Genomic DNA, 23,822 nt, shown 5'->3' on the forward strand with positions numbered 1-23,822 from the left:
GCATAGTGTCCGTGTCGGTGACACGTGAAGCATGTCACTGGTTTGGCTTTGGTACACGGGGGTGTGTGTCCCGGTATGTTACATGCTGTACACCGTACGGGTGGAGGACACTGAGCTCGTCCCCCATTTCCCCTAAATTCCCGCACGTCAATTTCCTTGACTGGTAATCGATTTCGGTCTGTCCCCTGGGAGCCGCCCTTTACCACGTCTGTTTTTCGGACGGTATACTTTGTTCTACATTCACGCGCTACATGCCCTTCTTTTCCGCAACTAAAGCATTTCATACTATTTTTCCGTCCTGTCCTGCTTGCAGTCGCCACTCGGCGTTTATCTCGCTCGGACGTTATCGCACATTCCTCCGTTGCGGATAAGTCAATAGCCTCTGACAGGGTTATCCGTTCGCCTTGTGCCCGTATTACTGTTTTTATTCTCTCGTCGTATAATCCCTGTATGAACACGGCCCGTCCTAGCTTCCCTATCAGCGCATTGCATCCTGCAATCTCGTCCTCATCCATGACCCTCTTCATTGCCTCTCGAAAGTGGAACTGCATAGAATCAACGCGAGAGCCCCATTGAGCCACACTCTCACCGTTTCCCTGCCTACTATTAAACATAGTACAAGCATAGTAGTCAATTGTGCGTTTGCTCTCATAATTTTCTAACAATATAGACCTCACGGCAGACCAAGTCTCTGTATGATCCCTAACCAATAGTTTACTGCGGGCTGAGCCCGTTATCTGACCAATAATGAACTTCAGAAACACTTGCTTATAACTAGGGTTCACTAAATGGTACGCATTATCGCAATTATCAATAAATTCGGACAATCTTTCTCTGTCCCCATCAAATTTATGGGGTACCAACTTGGTAGCCTCACTATAACTTAAATATAGCCTGCTTACACTGGAGAGTGTCTGCGGGCCTTCGCCCGAGTCTACTTCATTGGAGGTTGACATCTCCACTAACCTTGACTCCTGCTGGCTGGTGCTGAATGTGGCGCGTCGCGGTGGCGGCGCGTAGACCCGCTCGAGATGAGCGCGGTGCGAGACGGTGCAGCTGCTGGGACGGCGCGGACCGGCGCCTCTCTACCCCGGCGGCGGCGCGATGCGACGCTGGTGCTGCGTTGGCGTGAATCAGCACCTTCTGCTTAGACGTGCCGCGGCGACCCCCTGGACCCGCGACGGTGCGCTGCGTCGACCCTCTGGCTCCGCAGCTGCGCGGTGTGTCGACCCTCCCGTTCTGCGACGGCGCGATGTGTCGACCCTCTCGTTCTGCGACGCTGGTGCTACTTAACGCCCCTCTGCCTATACTGTCGCTTCTTCACCCGTAGGTACCTCACCTATACCCCACACCTGGCACCAGAAAAATGGTCTAAACCTCTGTCGTGTCCTACTGACGTGTCCTGAGAGGGAGTGGAAGGACTGCGTTGGTGCGCGTCAGAGAACTTACTTGGCATGAGGTCTCGGTGGTGTGGGCCGCCAACTCCTCACTGCTCCGTTGTAGAGAAGGCTGCAAGGTGAGCTAGAGTACGGAACTCGGATAGGATCTTAGGGAAGCTTTCATATATGAACACTCGATGTATAGAACGATTATACGGGAAGTACCCCTGGCACTTGTGATTTAAATAAGGTTCTATATACAGTCTCCAATGATTGTCTATCTGGCTATGCAGTTGCCATCCCTAACTTCCCAAACCTAAGTCCTAATACAGCAGAGGCGAGCGCACCAGACTAAGTGTCAGCTGTGTCGATTCAGCCTAAGTCCCTACTTGTTGCTGTGCTCAATACTCTCCTGCAACTCTTGCAGCATCCCGACGCAGACTGACGTGGACCGGCTTCCTAAGTACCTCACTCCATCACTGACTTTCGATCTAGCGGCTATCCGCTTTTATAGGGGTTAGTGCACCCGGCACCACTTGTTCTAGAAGGTTCTAGCACCCCGAACTTTGAGCCCTGAGTAGGCTAGTCACGCGGCAGCATGTGATGCCTACGTGATGAACTAGCCATTCTCCACTGTTTGCTGTGTCCACGGGTTGCCACTAACTGTGTTTGAGCCTCGTGATACTGCATACTCCGCTCTTGTTAGTCGAGTACACATTACACATTACACATGAGATAGTCTGGTCACGTCCGCCTCGCTTGATCTGTAGCAATAATTTTCCAGCCTACAGCCTACATGATTTTAATTCTATCTTCTACTATTCGCGACACCATCTTCTACTATTCGCGACACCTCCCCATCCCCAGGGGAAAATTTTGTAAGCTCGGTCCCTCGAGATTACAAAATTTTCGTTTTCTACTCGCGGTGCCAGTAAAACTTACCAGTCTTTATTGCCATCAAGACTTGACGTTATAAACATGAAAAATACATGGCACAAAAATAAAAAACACAAGAAGTTATAAGATACAGTTGAGTGCCGTCCATAATGTGCGTAGAACAAACAAAATTCATGTCACATATTCAAAAAATGCTGCAAATTTTTACCAAGAGCATACAGAATAGTTACATACATAAGTACACATTTGAGTTTTATACACATACAAAAGATCTGATTTGTCATCAATTTAGGATACATCAGGAGGGTAAGATAATCAATAAACATACAATTGTGTTATCTCCTGTCTGTCTTGGGGCTTGACAGCTCCATTGCTCTGGCACGGGGCTCAGAGAGTTGTGGCGTTTGACTCTGTTCTCTCCATTGTACCCTATCGGAGAGAGGAGTGCGACGTGTACAACTTAATTCATACTCTCCACCTTCTGCTGCCGCTTCACAGTGCTCGGTTTGTCGGGCAGGGGTGTACCGAACACTTCGTTCCCAGCGGCCATCCGCTACCACTGTATTTGTCACACACACTTTAGCGCAACAATGTCCTCCGATTTCACACAATCTTTTGCCACACATACGGCAACACTTACAATAGATGCATAAACAACATGATATAATTAAGACAACTAACACTACTGAACCCGTATACCCCCATACGGAATATACGCTCTTAGACCATCCACTAAAGGTGGTTCGCTGCTGATATTCTATTTCACTCTGCAGTTCATCCACTTTGTGACTGGCTACCTTGAGGTCATCTAAGTGTCTAACAATATGTTCTAAGGGTAAATCTATAGGTATACGTGTGACCTCTTGCTTTGTTTCGTCTATGATACAGCAATCTATATTTAAGTTTAGCATAGGTACTATATCATTCTTACTTACATTAGTACTAATTATATGGTCAGCTTGTAACATGACTTGCGCACCGTATCCTTTACACTGACTCGTAAAGGTTAACTTTCCGGTACCCCTTACAATAAGGTCGTTTGGGGGTAATCCGTTACATAATATTGTCAGTCCTTCATCCTTGGGAGCGACATACAGCCACTCATTGTCCTGTATCTGCGTCCAGATACTTTCGTTCAGTATGACATACTTTTGATTGCAATCTTTCGGAATTTCCCTCATAGGCTGTAGCATTCGAGCTTCACATCGCTCGTGATCATAGGTCGACATCAGAACGAACCGTTGTTTACAAATTTGATTTCTCGCCGTAACCGTTTTACACTGCAATTGGTCCCGAGACAGTAGTGCGTACTGTCGTTTCGCATCGTCAATAAGCAGAAAGTTTCGTTCAGGCTCGATATACGCAAATAACTTGTTAGTTGCATCATATTCTGCGGGTAATGGCCATATTCTATATAAAGTGTATACACTACTATCTACTAAAGGTATATTTAGTACATAACTTAAGGTATTGCCGGCAAGAACTACATCTATATCTATTATACGAAGTAACAGATACCCTTGGTCCTTCGTGAGTTCAACGGGAAATTTCTTGTCTTTTAAGTCCTCCTTTATCAGTTCGAGATACGTGACTACTTGTACAGGGTTAATCAAGTGTGGTTCCAATAGCCCTTTCTGCGCATTAACTATGGCAGAGATCAATAGATCATATTCCCTTTCGAGCTCATTGAACATATTAGAGATTTGCATCAGTTGTTCCGTAATAGTCAAAACAATCAGGGTGTGTTGTATCTTCCTGTTGGTACTATTTTCGTAATCCTCGACATGTTTACTCAATTTCATTATCCCATCCGCAATTATTTGAGTATTCCTGGTGACTGCATTAATTGTTTGGTTCACCCCCGTCAGTGACGCCCTCACAATGGTTACTTGTTCCTTGGACAATCGCAATAATTCCCTTTGCTGTTCCTCTAAAACATCTATCTTAGCTTGTAACCTCCCCACCGCAATTTTTTTATATAAGAAAATATAGCAATACTTAATAGAAATGGGAGCCAAGTGTAACCCCCCACAAAAATTTTAAAAGAAAATAACGATACTAATTAGAAATGCTGATGGACATGGCTCTATGCGTAACCTGCCTACAATCAAATGTACTGACAATGGCAACAAATGTGAAATTCGCAATCTGACTCAATTATAAATCCTTCAAAAAAATAAAGTCCATTCAGTGACAAGAAAATTCAATTAAACCGAAATATCGGTTTTTGGCCCTGTGTAAAAACAATCAGAATTAAAGTCTTACCTCAGAATAAATGGATGTCACATATCTGCTCTTGTTGTTGCGCACCACTTGGAGGAACTACATTGCAAATAATAATATTCTCCTTTTTTTTGTAATTCTAGTGAAATTTTTCTTCAAAAAGAAGTGGAATGAAATGGGAAGTGCAACGAGATCTTTAGTTCAAAAAAAATTAAACTTTTGAGAAAATGCTTTTGAAATAAAAAATTATTATTGGGAGACTTGTTGGAGAATAATTACAATAAATAAAATTTTTCATTATCTAATGATTATATTAATTAACAGTATACCTTATACCTCATCTTGACCATTGTTGCCGACCACCTACATCACACAACCGCACTGGGCTGCTACTACTGACCGACCGCTCTGCATGACGACTACAGACTCGCAACGACTGACTGACTGCTACTCTGCATAGCGACAACTAACTCGCAAAGACTACTACTGACTGAGAACCGCTCGCAACACTCGCGCGGTCAAGCGCATACTCTCTGGTCACAGATGCTACAATGCCTCGCCATCGCTGCTGCGTTACATACGTGTTTCATAACCCTCCACTCGGGGGGCAAAAATTTGGCAGCGATGGTGAGTCATTTGGACTTGCCAAGCGCGGCAAAATTTTTCTTCAATTAACAAAATCCTACAACTTACAGAATATTTAAATGTTGTGCACACGCACTAAGTACAAAATATATCAGACAAGGACAAAATGTGAATACTAAACATAGTAGCAAATCAGAAAAAAGTATATACAAACTTTTTGACAGATAAAGTGCACAGGCACTGAAAAAATTCTTTAGCATATGCAGAACAAATAAACAGACTGGCAAGAATAATTAGATGTAGTACATAAAGTAAATGTTGTGCACACGCACTAAGTACAAAATATATCAGACAAAGACAAAATGTGAGTACAAAACATAGTAGCAAATCAGAAAAGTATATACAAATTATTTGACAGATAACAAAGTGCACAGGCACTGAAAAAATTCTTTAGCATATTCAGAACAAATAAACAGACTGGCAAAAAATATTATGTTGACAAGTGTACATGCACTGAAAAATGTCTTTAGCATTGTCACAACAAATAAACATAATGGCAAAAAAAATTCATGTCCAAAGTGCACATGCACTGAAAAATGTCTTTAGTATTTTCACAACAAATAAACATAATGGCAAACATCATGTCGACCAGTGACATAAGTGTACTCACACTGGAGTTTAGCGAATCGAAAAATGTATAACCTATGAACATAAATGATGTTACCAAAAAAAAATTTTTTTCTTTATGTGACAAGAATCAGGATAGGAAAGGGAAGGATTGCATCATGGTTGTAGCACTTTAGATTGCACACAGCTGCTCTGAAAGTCCATATCTTTCCACAGTAGTACAACACCAAGTGACACAACTCGAAGTTCTTTTCCCATCAGAATTTATCAGTGTAGCCAAGACACTGAACTGTCGTAGTAATGTTCCATGTTTTCATTTTGGCAGTACATTAGGTACACCAAACAGTGGGACCATAATAATGTCTTCATCGCTCATGGTGGTGGACAGCATGTCGTGTCAACACCACACTCTTACAAGGCACACCAACGTAGAATTAGTGCAAAACCAAATATAGTGCTCCATGATCACTGGGATAAACAGGACAAATGGACATTGCAGTAATTCAGGGTAGTCAGCTTATGAGGTGAAGGGCATCAAGTCACATAATATTGACAATTACAGTCTTCATTGATAGTTCGTGGCATTCATAGCCCAGTTATTGAACATTTCTGTACCAAGTATGTAGTATTACAGAAAAATGTTCATTAATTGTTTTACATAGAATCAGTAGCCTTCTTTTCCTGGTTACAAAATATTATGAAATAATCGCATTCTTTTCAGTTACAGAGTATAATTAAGAATCATTAACCTTCTCCTAATTACAGTTAATTAATCATTTGTCATTCCAATCTATTAAGAATCATTAGCCTTCTTCTAATTACAAAGCATTATTAAACAATCACATTTATTTCCAATTACAAAGTATGAACATTGAAAACAAGAGTTAATTAATGGCATAATTAATAACAATTTCGTTGATTGACATTAATTATTGGCACTCAGTGGCCATCAAGTATTGAATAGAATAAAACATAGTTCATCATTCAGTATTATTCAGATCATTACAAAGTCATTATTAAAAATCAGTTAATTACAGTCAAATCATTAGTAATCACAGGCATTACAATAAACAGTGGCAGTTATTAGCTAGTGACAAAGTATTATTTTGAATATAGTCTCATTAAGAGGTCATTACTCGAGTGACATGCTATTCAGAGTTGATCAGTATTATTCAGAATTATCATAAACTAGTGACATTATGTGGGACTGGTAATACATTTTTTTGGTAGCAATGCATTGCGTTGGGATCGATAATTAATTGCTGAGGCATAATACTTTTTGCTTTTGACCTATTGCTGCAAATGAGGATAGGTAACGTCATTCGTCATGAGTCAGCTGTAGCAAGATTATGTAACAAGGCAGTACATGTGATCACATTTATAAATGATAAACACAAATGGGTAAAAAAAATAAAAAAATGCAAGTACTAGAACAGGTATAATAAGTAACAGGTTTAGTAAGTGTCATGAAAAACTTCTCCTGGAAAAAATACAAAAACGGATTATTGACCTGAAAGAAGAAACGCACACTATGCTGAAAAGTAGTGAACTTCGAATTAACAAGTAGTGAAATGTGTATAAAATGTGTTCCATAGCTGTCCTTTCCAAAACTTTCCGTCATCCTACTATGCAATGTAACACCTGCTGTCAAAGCAAACCGCAACAAATACTTAAATAACTACGTGGCATAAAGAAAAAAACTTCATTATCCATATCATCATAACTTCACCATTATCATCACCTGTAAAGAAAAACTTCATTATTCATAATACCATTTCCTTCATCATTATTCATCAGTATTCACTATCATCTGCAAAAAATCACTTCATTACTCATTACCTAACTATTCCTTATCTCTAGCATATTTCATCACTAAAAATAAGATGTGTAGTTCTCTCTGACAGCCTGCATCAATCACCTTGTATTCTGAAAGAAAAAATTAGTTAAGACTGCTATTCTGTGATGAGTATAGTATAGTCTTGTTAATCCTGATCCCTTTACTCTTCCTCATAAAGTTATTGCATCTCCTTTCGTTTATTCCGTAGGTGAAATTCCCATTTATGTTAAATTTATTTCTTAGAATCATCATTCCTTTCTGAAATTGATGAACAAAGATTAATGTCTTGCATTTAAATCCTATACCCACTAAATAATGACTGGTTTATGGTGACACAATTAACCATACAGCATAACATGACAGAAAACGTAATATGTCCAAGACATTGACAGTGTTCGGATGCGAAAAAATGTACACAGAATAATACAATGCAGTAGCAAAAAAAAAATGTGAAACAGTCACGATGTTGAGATGTCATAAGGCAAAAAAAAAAATGTCAAAGTCGACTGGTGTGTGTTATATCTTAACTATTTCATAGTGCATACAAACAAAACTGGAGTACAGTCATATACACAAAAAATGGAAAATGTGCACGGTCTGATGTGTAACGACAAGAAAAGCGACCTGCCAACCTTACCTTGCCGGGCACTTGCCAAGAAAAAAAAAATACGATAATCATCAATAAGTAGTCACATAAATATAATTGCAGAAATAGTCGTAAATGTGTAAATTCATCTGGAAAAATATGCACGGTCTGATGTGTAACGACAAGAAAAGCGACCTGCTAACCTTACCTTGCCGGGCACTTGCCAAGAAAAAAAAAATACGATAATCATCAATAAGTAGTCAGGTGAATTAATTGCATTAGTAAATGGCATCATAGTGTGTTGAATCATACAGTGGTTTCACTCAATAAACGGTTTAATGTTTGAGATATGGTGATTGCCTTTCGATTTTCTGGTTCTCAAAGTTTCGACGTGTACAACATTGGGGTGAGGGATGCTGCGAATCCGATACGGACCTGCGTATAGAAGTTCAAATTTACTGCACTTACCTTTTAATTTGCTGGATAAATAGTGTGTACGTACTAATATCTTCTGTCCAACGTGAAAGTCGCGGCGTGTACAAACCTGTTTTTGCTGTCTTCTCCGGCGCTCTGCGGCACGTTTGATGTTGTTCAGCGCAATGTCAATTATTTCGTGGTGTCGTAGGCGACGATTTTTGGGGAATTCTATTAATTCTTTAATTTTGTTCGGTGGTTCAACGTTTTTCAGTATAACAGTCGGAGATAGCATAGTGGATTCATTTGGAATGGAATTAATTACATCTTGGAATGAGAGTATGTGTGTATCCCAATCAATATGTCTTTTGTGGCAGTATATTCTGCACAGCTTACCAATTTCCTTCATTAATCTTTCACAAGGGTTCGAAGAAGCGTGGTACTTGGATATATAGATCGGAGAAATGTTTCTAGCTCGTAACATGCGTGTCCATACACTACTACGAAATTGAGATCCATTATCAGAAATTACTTTCATTACATGCCCTACATGAAATAGAAAATGTTTTACAAATGCTTTCGAAACAGTTTTAGCAGTAGCTTTGCGTAACGGAGTGAAAGTAACAAATTTTGAAGTGAGCTCAACAGCGACAAAGATGTAGCAAAAACATGGTAATGAGGTCGGACATGTTCTTTTGTGTTCCGATTCTACTTTGTTACTATCCGTAATAGTTTGCACGTGTCAAAATTAATCATTTGCTGAAAAACATTTGTTTGTGTTTTGTGAGTGTCGTAAATTGGTAGTGACAGCAGAAGACAACACAGCTGACGGACAGAAGCATTAGCTCGTACAGCTGACCAAAGCATGTGAAAGAAAAAAAAAAGAATACTATGTCTCGTAATGACGACGAAATGAAATTTTCAAATGCAACTTGTTGAATGTACATGACGCTGAAATTTGCTTTGCAGAAGTTGGTTGCGATGTCTTGCTGATTGTTGCCGAGAGAACGCGATAGTGCGTCTGCTATAACATTTTGTGTGCCGGGAATATGAACAATCGTAAAATTAACTTCTTGTAAATATAGTTTCCATCTACTTAATCTGTCGTGAGTAAATTTAGCTGAAAGCAAAAAATTGTATAGCTCTATGGTCTGTGTAAACGGTGGTATGTCTGCCATAAAGAAAGTGCCGAAATCTCGTAAAAGCCCATACAACACAATGTTTGAAGTTCTGTAACGGAGTAATTTCGTTCAGCAGGTGACAAAATGCGACTTGCAAATGCGATGTTTTTAATTACTGTTGAGCCTTCTTCTTCAATTTCTTGGAAAATGTGTACGCCTAAAGCGGTGTTAGAACTGTCGGTGGCAATGGAAAAAATTCTAGTAAGATCTGGGTGCGATAAAACTGGTGCATTCAACAAAGCATGTTTCAAATAACATTCTCGTGAGCAAAATTCTGCGTGTCAAAAGTAATGTTTGCGTCACTGTATTATGCAATCTGTGCTGTATCTGGTTAAAATCTATCGTACGTGTTATTATTTACGGGAGAATGTTGTGGCATATCCACTATATGAACTGTTCTGTTATTTCTTACTGACGTGTTACGCTATGGATGACACCTATTGTCTGTTTCATTCATGATTATTCGTTGTTGCTGATGTTCTTGCTGCTGAAAAAATCGACTGTTATTAAATGTACGCTGAAAATTGTGCTCGTTATTTTTACGTCTGTCATGATAGTAATTTCTATACGGTACATTGCGATGCGAGTTGAAATAGTGTGTTGTCTGTACGTAGTTATTTCTTTGCTGCCATGCGTTACCATTTGTTGGAGCTGGGACTATACGTGCACGCGGCGAAACATTAAAGCCTGGTTGACCTTGTAGACTGCATTGTTGGTTACGTATGCTAAGCGGCTGACTTTCATGCTATTGTGGTGGAAAACGTCTATTGTTACCAAAAAATGCGTTTGCTGTTAATTTTACACATACTGATGATTACGATTTTTATCTGTTATTTAAGTTCTCGTGATTCTGGAGTGCCTAATGAAAATTGTCACATTCGCTAAAATTTGTCATATCGGGTTTTCAGTACAATATTTCTTAATTCTAGGTAGAGCAATAGTTAAAGAGCAGTTTTGATAGATATAAAGGATAGTAGAAGAAAAGGCAGCAGTGCAGAAAACTAAAGATGAAACAGCACTACTACAGCTCGGGGCCCTATGCTCGCTACGGCACATATTCATTAAAGCGTAATGAATCCCCTGAGGTCATTTACGCACTGCAAATAAATTTTAGCTTTTGCGTTACAGGCAATAGTGGTATAAATCCAAAAGCAAATAGTTGTATCCATGTTAATTCAAGTTTCCTCATTACAGGCAATGCTGTTGTAAATACAAAAATAAATTGTCGCATCTGGTTCAAAGCTAGTTTCTGCATTACACGCAATAGCGGTGAATGTACAAAGATAAATTGTCGTATACAGTGCAAAGCGTGTATCTGTGTTCTGCCATTATTAAACTCTTTACATTTTCTGGGGGATAAAAATTGCTCGTAATTTACGTTCTCGTCATTGAATTTGAAAACACGTTCGGGTTTGTGTGTGAATCTGTTCGTCTGTGTCATTTCGGATTTCAAGTTGCGTAGCTTTTCAGATTTCAAGTCGCGTGGCTTTTCGGATTTTAAGTCGCGTAGTTGCTGTAAATTGCTCACATTATACACGCTGCGTGACTCTGATAAATGCTCGCAACGCGGCGGATTCTGTGACGTATTGGTGACTGAAATAATTGTTAATTCTGTTACTTTACTACTTTCGTCAATTTGGTTGTTCTGACGTTCAAATTTCTCGTCAGCTTCCGTATTTGGAGTGTGTGAAACTTCTACTGACTCTAAATTAGTTTCGTCGCGAATCTGTACTTCGTTTTTAGGGCATTCTTCAGTGACTGCATTAATTTCGTGTATCAGTGTTGCGTTTGCTGAACATTGTTCAGTGACTACATTAACTTCGTCTTTATGTGATTCTGTTGTGCCTACACGTGTACTATTTAATTCTTGTGCAACAGTGCCAACCTTTTCATTACTGTTATTAGCACAAGTCTTAGTATTCACACGTAATTGTTCTTTAATGCCCTGGCATTGCACGGTAACAGCTGTATTCTGTTCACTAACTTGTCTGTTCCGTTCGTTAAGGTTGTCTTGTTTTTCTTTCGTCAGTTTGAAACTTTCATTAATTATTTCGCGAAATTGTTTGTTCCGTTCATCAAGTTTTTCATTAAGTTGTTTACACATTTGTTGCAAAAATGCTATAATAATAGAGCGTCCCGCGTCATCAATTGTCGTCAAATCAACATAGGACATAACCGAGTTCGTTTGTTCATCATTAAGATAAAAGTCATCATTAGTGGTTGGAATACACTGATTGTTAGTGAACGCAGGATTGTCATCATTACTCTGCGTGTCACAATTATTATCAGTCACGCTGTTTGAGTCGGTAATTTCATTCACAATACTTCGCGATACACTATTCACAGTCTTTCGCGGCATTTTTACAATAGTCAAAATTTTTCACAAAACAAATCAACACAGTGCAAAAGCAACACATAAATACAACAAAGCAACAAATTGCCGTTGACCTGTAGAGAGAAAGTCACAATATTATTAAAAGCGTTGCGCTAAATCCTAATTATATCTAAGCAAACAAGAGCAGATATCTGACTGTCGCTCAAAAGACTCTCAACGAAATACGATCCTGGACTGGGTGTCGCCAAGTGTAACCTCCCCACCGCAATTTTTTTATATAAGAAAATATAGCAATACTTAATAGAAATGGGAGCCAAGTGTAACCCCCCACAAAAATTTTAAAAGAAAATAACGATACTAATTAGAAATGCTGATGGACATGGCTCTATGCGTAACCTGCCTACAATCAAATGTACTGACAATGGCAACAAATGTGAAATTCGCAATCTGACTCAATTATAAATCCTTCAAAAAAATAAAGTCCATTCAGTGACAAGAAAATTCAATTAAACCGAAATATCGGTTTTTGGCCCTGTGTAAAAACAATCAGAATTAAAGTCTTACCTCAGAATAAATGGATGTCACATATCTGCTCTTGTTGTTGCGCACCACTTGGAGGAACTACATTGCAAATAATAATATTCTCCTTTTTTTTGTAATTCTAGTGAAATTTTTCTTCAAAAAGAAGTGGAATGAAATGGGAAGTGCAACGAGATCTTTAGTTCAAAAAAAATTAAACTTTTGAGAAAATGCTTTTGAAATAAAAAATTATTATTGGGAGACTTGTTGGAGAATAATTACAATAAATAAAATTTTTCATTATCTAATGATTATATTAATTAACAGTATACCTTATACCTCATCTTGACCATTGTTGCCGACCACCTACATCACACAACCGCACTGGGCTGCTACTACTGACCGACCGCTCTGCATGACGACTACAGACTCGCAACGACTGACTGACTGCTACTCTGCATAGCGACAACTAACTCGCAAAGACTACTACTGACTGAGAACCGCTCGCAACACTCGCGCGGTCAAGCGCATACTCTCTGGTCACAGATGCTACAATGCCTCGCCATCGCTGCTGCGTTACATACGTGTTTCAAGCTTTAAAGAATTCCGCATCATCCTCATCTAGTGTACCAAACAATACCTTGCTTGTTACCCCAATAAAGTTCAATATCCCCCTTTTGGTTCTGGGCCGTTCATGTCTAGCCAACTGGTCAATCAAGTCCTTTGATTTAGAAATCTCTCCCACCTGCCATTTTACAGTTTGTTGTACATTTTCACATTCTCCGGCATCCAACTTTGCTTGATTCATCGTACTTATATAATGTGCTATCGCTCTATTTGCCCCCACCTGCGTCTCTTCAAATTTGTCATGCAATTCCTTGAGGTTGAAATAGGTCACCACTCTCCACGTTGTGCTGTATAGTTTCACACTGCCCTGGTTGTCGTAATACATTCCTGGTGCAGACTGGAATTTTTGCACTCTTACATCTTGTGGGTTTGCCTCGCGTCCTGCGAGTCCGATCTGCCATATACTCCCGAATATCGCTGTCATCCACAAAGCCCTCATCAGTGGCATCTGTAATAGAAACGCACGTGCCACTCTCCTGTTTTGCTATCGCCTGCAATCTGTTCACTTCCTCTACCACGAACAACTAAAAGATATTCTTGCCTGCTTAGTAAAATTCCTTCAGTCTATTCGCGTGCACTTTTATACATTTATTTCCTTTCAGTCTAATTATCACGTTCGGTCCCTGTACATCTACTACAGTAAACGGTCCTCGCCACTGGCTGTCGAACTTCCTTGAGCGTCCCCGACGCACGCTTTCATCATACAGTAATACGCGATCGTCTTTTTTAAATTCCCTCGGGTTCTGTGTTTTATCGTAATCGCTTTTATTCCTGATTTTGCTTTCCTGTGTTGCCTTACGGGCCTCTTGGTGTACTAACTGCAGTCGCTGTCGGATTTCCGTCACGTAATCATCATAATTGTAGATCACGTTGGCTGGCTTCTTCTGTAACCACCCTGACAGATTACACTTCCTGCCGAAGAATAACTGGAATGGAGTGTATCCCGTGGTACTGTGTGGTGTTGTGTTGTACACAAAACATGCGAACGATACCCATTCGTCCCAATCCGTCTGGTCCCGGGTCACGTAATGTCGTAACATCTCTGTTAGCGTGCGGTGCGTACGTTCTAATGCTCCGTTCGACTGCGGATGATACGCCGTTGTTTGTATCTTCTCAATTCTCAGTAATTTGCAGACTCGTCTCATCGTATCACCAATAAAATTACTCCCCATGTCACTTAATAGGGCGGTCGGAACGCCGAACTTCAAAATAATGTTTTCTACTAACTTTCGAGCTACTGTATCCGCGTCCTGTCGAGGTATCGGTTCAGCTATTACAAACTTCGTAAGAGAGTCTTGAAAGGTCAAAATATACTTGTGGCCAACTCGGGTAACTGGTAAGGGACCTACTATATCGATGTCACATCGCTCAAATACGAATTCGGGAGTCGGCGTTAGTTCCATCGGTTGCTTCGTTTTTGCTTGGGTTATCTTATTCTTTTGACAACTTTCACACATTCTTATGAATTTTTCTATATCGGCTTTCATACCCGGCCAGATACAGTACTGCTTTATTCGCGCATATGTTCTTCCCATTCCCTGATGGCCTCCTATGGGAGATATGTGCATCTGTTTTAGGATTTCCAATTTGTCCTCTGCGCTTAGAACGTCTTCTTCGTTTATCGGCGGTGCGGCTCCGTCTTCACTTATCTCGGTCGCGTCAGCTGTTTCCTCGGGGTCTGTTATCTCAGCTGTCGCTACTGCTTCTGTCGCTGCCTCGTTATCTACTTCTCGGTTCTCGTCCCGCTGCGCGGCGTCCGCCTTTATTTCTCCTTGCCTCCCGCTATCCTGCGGTACTTCCTTATCGCTGTCTTGTACACTCCGAATCCGTGATAATGCATCAGCTACGCGGTTTTGTTTCCCTTCCTTGTACAGGATTTGGTAATCATATTCCTCCAATTTTAGCCGAAGTTTCATTAATCGAGACGATGGATCTGTGATACTGCCTAACCACATCAGGGGTTTGTGGTCCGTGAGTATTTTGAATTTCCTCCCAAACAGATAAGGACGAAAATATTTAACAGCCCACACTATAGCAGTTAACTCTCGCTCTATTGTACTATAGTTTATCTCTGCTTTATTGAGAGTGCGCGATATATACGCAACCGGTAAATCTTTTCCTATAGGACCTTGACTCAGATACGCTCCTACCGCGTATTTGCTGGCGTCTGTGGTTACCAAAAATTCCTTAGTGAAATCCGGGTACTGTAGTATTGGAGGTTTGGTTAACTTCTCTTTCAAGGTCTGAAAAGCTTCCTGTTGCACTTCGCCCCATTCGTACGGAACTCCCTTTTTTAGTAGTTCATGTAGAGGCTTGGCAATTCTACTAAAATTGCTCAGAAACCGTCGGTAATATCCGACCATTCCCAGGTAACATTTCAATTCCGTAGTTGTCTTTGGCGGCGGGTAATTTTCTATTGCCGTTACTTTCGTGGGATCGGGTTTCAAACCTTCTGCCGTTAAAACGTGTCCTAAGAACGTAACTTCTGTCCGCAAGAATTCGCATTTGTCGACCTGCAACTTCAGGTTCGCTTTTCTTAAATGTTCAAATACTTCTTCAAGGCGTGCGTTATGCTCCTCAAGCGACGCACCTACGATGACGATGTCATCTAGATAAATGAACACTTTATTCCCTTGCACGCCCGTCAGCACGGTGTTCATTAGCCGTTGAAATGTAGATGGGGCCGTTTTTAAGCCCATGGCCATTCTATTATATTCGTAATGTCCCGTCGGCGTACTAAATGCCGTTTTTTTTTCGATCCTTCTCATCTATTAATACTTGGTAGTATCCCTTCGCGAGATCTAACGTTGAAAAATATTTTGCCTTTCCTAGACTATCTAGAATTTCGTCAATTCTAGGTAACGGGTAAACCATATTTATCGAGACATCATTTAGTTTCCTATAATCAACAACTACTCTCCATTTGGGTTTACCACTAGCATCAAGTTTCTTTGGCAATAATAACAAGGGGAAATTAAGGGGGGACGTACATGAAAATGACCAAATTTGTGAAAAAAATTTTATTGGCTCTTCATTTACTACATGGTATTGAAATTTCAATTACCAAATATTACGTTCCAATTCCGCTTCTAAGGGGGAAAAAAATAATAATTTGTAATAGCTTGCACAGGGCGACGCCCCCCCATCTTGGTCTTCATCCTCTCGTATATCTATTTATACTGCGTTTTTTTCCAGTTTTGTGCAGTCACAATGCAGGGAACGTTTGTGTACTACATCAAGAAGGCTGTGGAATAATATCTCTGCCGCTGGTTTTATATTCTTTGATTTATAGCGTTTGTTTACGAGTGTTTGTTTGGAATACATTTTTACGAAAGTTGTAAGTAGACTTGTTATTATATTTTGCAGCATGCCGCGTTCTAGTAAGGTGTTTAAAAAGGTTAGAAAGTGTCAAGCTTCTCGATGTAGTAAAGACAACTTGAAAACCAGCCCCATAATAACAAATGGAAACGATACTTCAACCAAGAAAGCGAGTGCTTCGAGAAGGAAAATTGACAGCTGTCAATCACTTGATGATTGTGGCTCAGACACTCAAGCTACTAGTGGTTTTAGGCTTATTGATTTGAAAATACTATCTGATATTATATCATCTGCTTGTGTATGTGCTGACTGTGGTGCAAAAAGTTTGAGATTATATGACGAAGAAAACAGAATTGGAATAGTGTGTATGTTGCATCTTACTTGTGAAAGCTGTCATTCAGACACTGCTTTTAGAACTTCGGCATCAAGTAACCGGATATATGAAGCAAATATGCGTTTAATATATGGCATGAGATGTTTGGGCATAGGCAGGGAAGGTACCAGACTGTTTTGTGGGATCATGAACATGCCACAACCAAGTGCTAGGTACACCACTGGAAATAAAACACTGCTAAGTGCTCTTCAAGAGGAAGTGGAAGAAAACTTGAAGTCCTCTGCAAAGGAAGCTGTGAAGATGAATAGTGAACTAAAGACAGAAGCAGATAACACGCCAGACACCGATTTGTGTGTGTCATGTGATGGAACGTGGATGAAGCGTGGACATACATCACTGTATGGAGTATCATCTGTCATTAGTGTTGATACTGGAAAAATTCTTGACGTTCAGGTAATGAGCAAATATTGCTATAGCTGTGTACTCGGAAAGAGAGCTGGTGAAGTGGAAGAAAATAAGTGGCAGGTTGAACACAAGAAAGTGTGCTGTAGAAATTATTCTGGTTCTAGTGGTGGAATGGAACCTGCAGCTATGAAACTTATGTTCCATCGAAGTGTGGAAAAGTACGGTGTTAGATACACAAAATACCTTGGTGATGGTGACTCCAGCTCCTTCAAAACTGTTTTGGAAAGTGAACCTTATGGTCCCCATTGTGCTATAGAAAAGTTGGAATGTGTTGGACATGTGCAAAAACGAATGGGAGGCAGACTTTTAAAATTGAAACGTGAATTGAAGGGCAGGAAACTTGAGGATGGAAAACTTTTAGGTGGTCCCAACAGACTCACAGACAAAGAAATTCATTCTTTACAAGTGTACTATGGCAAGGCAATAAGGGACAACAGTGGAAATTTGAATAACATGCAGAAGGCTGTGTGGTCTATTTATTTTCATAAACTATCCACAGATGACAAACCTGTACATAATTTGTGTGACATATCGTGGTGCAAATTCAAGCAGGCTGAGCGTGATGGCATGAACTATTCACACAAGCACAGTTTACCTGTGGCTGTTTTAAGTGCTATAAAACCAACATTTAGGTGTTTAGCAGAGCCAGACCTCCTACGAAAGTGTGTGCATGGAAAGACACAAAACCCTAATGAAAGTTACAACTCACTGATTTGGAAACGTTGCCCAAAAACAACATTTGTTTCAACAATTATTGTTGAAATTGCTGCATATGATGCTTGTTTAGTTTTTAACAATGGTAATCTTGGAAGAATAAAAACTCTACAGAGGCTAGGATTTCATCCAGGAGCTTTCACCTATTCAATATTGAAGGACATCGATGACAAAAGAGTTGCTGCGGCTGATATTACAGCCAATAAAATTGAACAGCAGGTTAACCAAAGAAGACAAGCAAAGAAGAGACTGCTTGCAGATGAAGAGGAGTATGCATATGGCTTGCACTAGTTCACACAGAGACGGTAAGACCTAATACAAACACTATCAAATCATTGATTCAGTTTTCCCGTAACTTACATTTTTATAACTTTATGTACCTTTTTCTCAAAAACCACAAAAGGTAGAGAAGTGAAATTTGGTATATGACTAGTCAGTACTATAGTGAAAAATTCTGTGGAAGGAATTTTCATTTAATAAAATAGTAAGGTATTTATGGTAGAAAATATTCCTTAAATTTGATATATTATTTTTCAGGGAAATTGGGAGACCCGTAAAAACTGAACAAAAGAAGATATAAAAATTCTGCTCCACAGAGTTTTGTAATTATTTGGTATGAAAGTGTGTACAAAAATTCATTAACATTGCTCTCACAGTTTTCTCAAAAAAGGAACATTTGTAATTACATTGTTGAAAAAAAATTAATTGTTAATAATTAAAGATGTAAAAGGTCAATAAAAATGAAAATTTAGGTTCATATGCGCATAACATTTCTTAATAACTGTACCAAATTTGGATTGATTATCTTAAAAAATTAGAGTTTTATAAAATACTTTTAAAATTACTGCAGTTTCGTGTACGTCCCCCCTTAAATGGACTGGTACTCGGCGAGATTATGCCGTCTCTCAACATGCCCTGAATTTCCGTTTGCAGTGCATCCTGCTGAGCTTGTGGGATGCGATACGGTCTTTGATTTATAACTGTCCCTTCAGCTTCCGGCGTTAGTGGGATCTGGTGCTTCACTACGGTAGTGTAGGTGAGCACGTCCCCTGGTAAGTGAAACACATCGTTATACGCCAAGCACAATTCCCGTATGGCGTTGTGCTCCTCCCGATTTAAGTGGTCTATACGCATATTTTCCGTTAACAACTTTTGCCGCGTTTTTCTCTCGATCCTCCTGTTCTGGGGTGCACGTCTAACTTTGTAGCTACTGGGCGGTGGGACCTCTTCTGCTAGTACTTCCGGTACTCTAAACCGCACTTCTTGGGTTCGGGTATTCATTACGCTCGTTATACATGTTCCATCTTGGACGGCCACTATGGCTTCTGGTATATAGACCCCTGGTCTAATTTCTTGTTTGGGAATTACTGCCTCCCTACCTATTTTTCGCGTCACGCGGACTCTTATAAACCTCTCTTCCCGGGGTCCTATCCTGACTTCTTCCAGATCCTCCGGGGCTAGCGACTTGTCACGCCTACTCGTCGTGATATTACAGGGCTTTTTTGCTCGTTCTGGCAGCTCTTCGTTTCGAATAACTGCACTGTCATCTGGCGTCGCACAATTCTTACAAGTTGGCGCAGCCGGCACTCGGCTGTCTCGCCTCGTCGGGTATTTGGAGCAACCGCCACCCTTACTATCCGTATAACTTGGACCGCTATCTCTTATTTGTCTCCCAGCGACTGCCCGCGCGCGCGTCGTAACCTCGACCGGCGCCTTATCTCCTCGCGCTACATCTGCGTAACTGGCTCTTACCTCCGTCCCAATCTTACCACTTTGCGCAACTAATCGATTTGCAGTGTCCTCTTCGCACGCTTCTCGTAATTCTACCCATTCGTCTTGCACATACATTCTCCGTCGCCCATAATCCAGCACGACTTTATGTTCGTCCAGGAACTCCCGTCCAAGTAACCCATCAAACGGCAGATCAAGACATTCATTTACAACTTGAAACTGAGTAACCCATTTTCTTCCTATACCGCTACTTAATTCGATAAATACAGGACCCTCCGTCCTGACCTCTTCATTGACGATACTCTTTATTGTCACTGCCCTGTCGGTTTCCTTCTTTACACCATCCCTCAAAACCCTGGATTTAATGAGGTTAATGTGGGCCCCACTATCTATTAGTAATCTCGTCTCAGTTCCTTTTACATCTTTGCTCCTCACACATATGTAGTCATTTTTGCCCGTGCATTCGGCAGCTCTTATTATTCCTGACGCAGCGTAATGGAACTGCGGCATTACGCCCTCTTCTCGTTTCCCTGCATATTCTTCCCACGGATGTTAACCCATTTACTTTCGTGGCAATCTCGAGCATAGTGTCCGTGTCGGTGACACGTGAAGCATGTCACTGGTTTGGCTTTGGTACACGGGGGTGTGTGTCCCGGTATGTTACATGCTGTACACCGTACGGGTGGAGGACACTGAGCTCGTCCCCCATTTCCCCTAAATTCCCGCACGTCAATTTCCTTGACTGGTAATCGATTTCGGTCTGTCCCCTGGGAGCCGCCCTTTACCACGTCTGTTTTTCGGACGGTATACTTTGTTCTACATTCACGCGCTACATGCCCTTCTTTTCCGCAACTAAAGCATTTCATACTATTTTTCCGTCCTGTCCTGCTTGCAGTCGCCACTCGGCGTTTATCTCGCTCGGACGTTATCGCACATTCCTCCGTTGCGGATAAGTCAATAGCCTCTGACAGGGTTATCCGTTCGCCTTGTGCCCGTATTACTGTTTTTATTCTCTCGTCGTATAATCCCTGTATGAACACGGCCCGTCCTAGCTTCCCTATCAGCGCATTGCATCCTGCAATCTCGTCCTCATCCATGACCCTCTTCATTGCCTCTCGAAAGTGGAACTGCATAGAATCAACGCGAGAGCCCCATTGAGCCACACTCTCACCGTTTCCCTGCCTACTATTAAACATAGTACAAGCATAGTAGTCAATTGTGCGTTTGCTCTCATAATTTTCTAACAATATAGACCTCACGGCAGACCAAGTCTCTGTATGATCCCTAACCAATAGTTTACTGCGGGCTGAGCCCGTTATCTGACCAATAATGAACTTCAGAAACACTTGCTTATAACTAGGGTTCACTAAATGGTACGCATTATCGCAATTATCAATAAATTCGGACAATCTTTCTCTGTCCCCATCAAATTTATGGGGTACCAACTTGGTAGCCTCACTATAACTTAAATATAGCCTGCTTACACTGGAGAGTGTCTGCGGGCCTTCGCCCGAGTCTACTTCATTGGAGGTTGACATCTCCACTAACCTTGACTCCTGCTGGCTGGTGCTGAATGTGGCGCGTCGCGGTGGCGGCGCGTAGACCCGCTCGAGATGAGCGCGGTGCGAGACGGTGCAGCTGCTGGGACGGCGCGGACCGGCGCCTCTCTACCCCGGCGGCGGCGCGATGCGACGCTGGTGCTGCGTTGGCGTGAATCAGCACCTTCTGCTTAGACGTGCCGCGGCGACCCCCTGGACCCGCGACGGTGCGCTGCGTCGACCCTCTGGCTCCGCAGCTGCGCGGTGTGTCGACCCTCCCGTTCTGCGACGGCGCGATGTGTCGACCCTCTCGTTCTGCGACGCTGGTGCTACTTAACGCCCCTCTGCCTATACTGTCGCTTCTTCACCCGTAGGTACCTCACCTATACCCCACACCTGGCACCAGAAAAATGGTCTAAACCTCTGTCGTGTCCTACTGACGTGTCCTGAGAGGGAGTGGAAGGACTGCGTTGGTGCGCGTCAGAGAACTTACTTGGCATGAGGTCTCGGTGGTGTGGGCCGCCAACTCCTCACTGCTCCGTTGTAGAGAAGGCTGCAAGGTGAGCTAGAGTACGGAACTCGGATAGGATCTTAGGGAAGCTTTCATATATGAACACTCGATGTATAGAACGATTATACGGGAAGTACCCCTGGCACTTGTGATTTAAATAAGGTTCTATATACAGTCTCCAATGATTGTCTATCTGGCTATGCAGTTGCCATCCCTAACTTCCCAAACCTAAGTCCTAATACAGCAGAGGCGAGCGCACCAGACTAAGTGTCAGCTGTGTCGATTCAGCCTAAGTCCCTACTTGTTGCTGTGCTCAATACTCTCCTGCAACTCTTGCAGCATCCCGACGCAGACTGACGTGGACCGGCTTCCTAAGTACCTCACTCCATCACTGACTTTCGATCTAGCGGCTATCCGCTTTTATAGGGGTTAGTGCACCCGGCACCACTTGTTCTAGAAGGTTCTAGCACCCCGAACTTTGAGCCCTGAGTAGGCTAGTCACGCGGCAGCATGTGATGCCTACGTGATGAACTAGCCATTCTCCACTGTTTGCTGTGTCCACGGGTTGCCACTAACTGTGTTTGAGCCTCGTGATACTGCATACTCCGCTCTTGTTAGTCGAGTACACATTACACATTACACATGAGATAGTCTGGTCACGTCCGCCTCGCTTGATCTGTAGCAATAATTTTCCAGCCTACAGCCTACATGATTTTAATTCTATCTTCTACTATTCGCGACACCATCTTCTACTATTCGCGACAACGCAAAAAGAACTGTTGGCTGATATTACTACTCCCAACCAAATGGCTGCAATTTAGGCAAACGTCAGCCTCCCCCAATAGGACGCATAAAAAAGAAACGCGGAAATAAGCCGCATGGTTTACTGGAGTCGCCACGAAGGAAATTAATAATTTCGTGAGGAAACCCATCGTTATAGACAGTTTCAAAATCACGTAAAACCTTTGATGCTGATGGAACACCAAATCTCTGTCTCGGTCACTATTCACCCGATTCTATGACATATTGCTTAAAACATGTGCGCAATAGCTATTGTAAACACTGCTGAAATTTCCTTCGAAACACATACCCCGATTCTGGACTTCCAAGCAGACGGCTTGACGTACGAGATGCGCTTACATATTAACTTTTATTTTTTGGTAAGAACTTTATTTGTTAGTCTACAGCAATGTTATACTCTTCAAAATATTCCCCATTACATACTACATACTTATGCCAGTTCTTTTTCCAATTCCCGAAACACTTTAGGAACTGTTTCTTCGGGATAGTTTATAGGTCTTCTAACTGCACACTTTTAATCTCATCCATACTTGTAAAACTGCTGCCCTTTAAGACACACTTTGAAATGTTTATACCACTTGTATGCCCTTGGCTTACTCATAACAAGTTCACCAAAAGCAATATTCAACATTTCCAAAAATTTCATACATTTTATTCCATTCTTACAACAAAATTTGATACAGATTCTCTATTCTATTTTTATACAAAACAAATAATCGTTGATGCTACCAAAACACATGCAATCTTTTTGACAACTGACAACGGAGTAAATAGCCAATATGCATAACATTGTACACATACTTTAGAGACATGTTCACGAAGTCAGTGACAAAAAAGTAGTGCAAATCGGACTAACACACAAAATTATAAATTTCTGCTTACTTTTTAAACACTCTTCATGTTGCAAGAATTGTTAAGTTTCAATACAGTCCCTCAAAGAAAACTTCTACCTTTCAGTAGAAACACAAAGTAAGAACAAGCCTTAAATTCTACAGATTGATTGAATTATGTGCGGTTCGTTTCACGAATAGCAGTAGAGGAACATATACCATATCCACATGAACAGGCATTCGGTTCTATGTTTGTGGTAGAATCCTGACTTCCGTTCTTATGTTAATATTATTTGCTCTATTGTTGTATTTCGAAAGAAGCTATCGTCCTTTGTATTCCTTATGGTCTTAATGCATTTGTCTAAAAAAA

At 41.2% G+C, this 23,822-nt stretch overlaps 2 protein-coding genes across 2 annotated transcripts; one reads left to right on the forward strand and one right to left on the reverse strand.

Moving 5' to 3' along the window:
* Positions 1 to 939: 939 nt before the first annotated feature.
* LOC124613661 lies at positions 940 to 13,535 on the reverse strand. Its single transcript, XM_047142377.1, has 3 exons — positions 13,431 to 13,535; positions 3,426 to 4,171; positions 940 to 1,285 (listed from the first exon to the last, which is right to left on the reverse strand). The coding sequence occupies exons 1-3, from the start codon at positions 13,533 to 13,535 to the stop codon at positions 940 to 942; spliced, it is 1,197 nt and encodes a 398-aa protein (XP_046998333.1).
* Positions 13,536 to 16,334: 2,799 nt separating this feature from the next.
* LOC124612986 lies at positions 16,335 to 18,638 on the forward strand. Its single transcript, XM_047141523.1, has 2 exons — positions 16,335 to 18,346; positions 18,579 to 18,638. Exon 1 carries the CDS (start codon positions 16,578 to 16,580, stop codon positions 18,330 to 18,332), a length of 1,755 nt encoding a protein of 584 aa, XP_046997479.1. The 5' UTR covers positions 16,335 to 16,577; the 3' UTR covers positions 18,333 to 18,346; positions 18,579 to 18,638.
* The last annotated feature ends 5,184 nt before the right edge of the window (positions 18,639 to 23,822 follow it).

Source organism: Schistocerca americana, chromosome 4 (assembly GCF_021461395.2).
Source record: "Schistocerca americana isolate TAMUIC-IGC-003095 chromosome 4, iqSchAmer2.1, whole genome shotgun sequence".
Classification (NCBI taxonomy): domain Eukaryota; kingdom Metazoa; phylum Arthropoda; class Insecta; order Orthoptera; family Acrididae; genus Schistocerca; species Schistocerca americana.

Coding starts and splice junctions, on each gene's coding strand:
- LOC124613661 (XM_047142377.1), bottom strand. CDS start 13,535: ATGTATTACGACAACCAGGGCAGTGTGAAACTATACAGCACAACGTGG. Junction 4,172..13,430: donor ACAAATTTGAAGAGACGCAG/GTGGGGGCAAAT, acceptor CGATTGTCCAAG/GAACAAGTAACCATTGTGAG. Junction 1,286..3,425: donor CCGAAAGATTGCAATCAAAA/GTATGTCATACT, acceptor GGCGTTAAGTAG/CACCAGCGTCGCAGAACGAG.
- LOC124612986 (XM_047141523.1), top strand. CDS start 16,578: ATGCCGCGTTCTAGTAAGGTGTTTAAAAAGGTTAGAAAGTGTCAAGCT.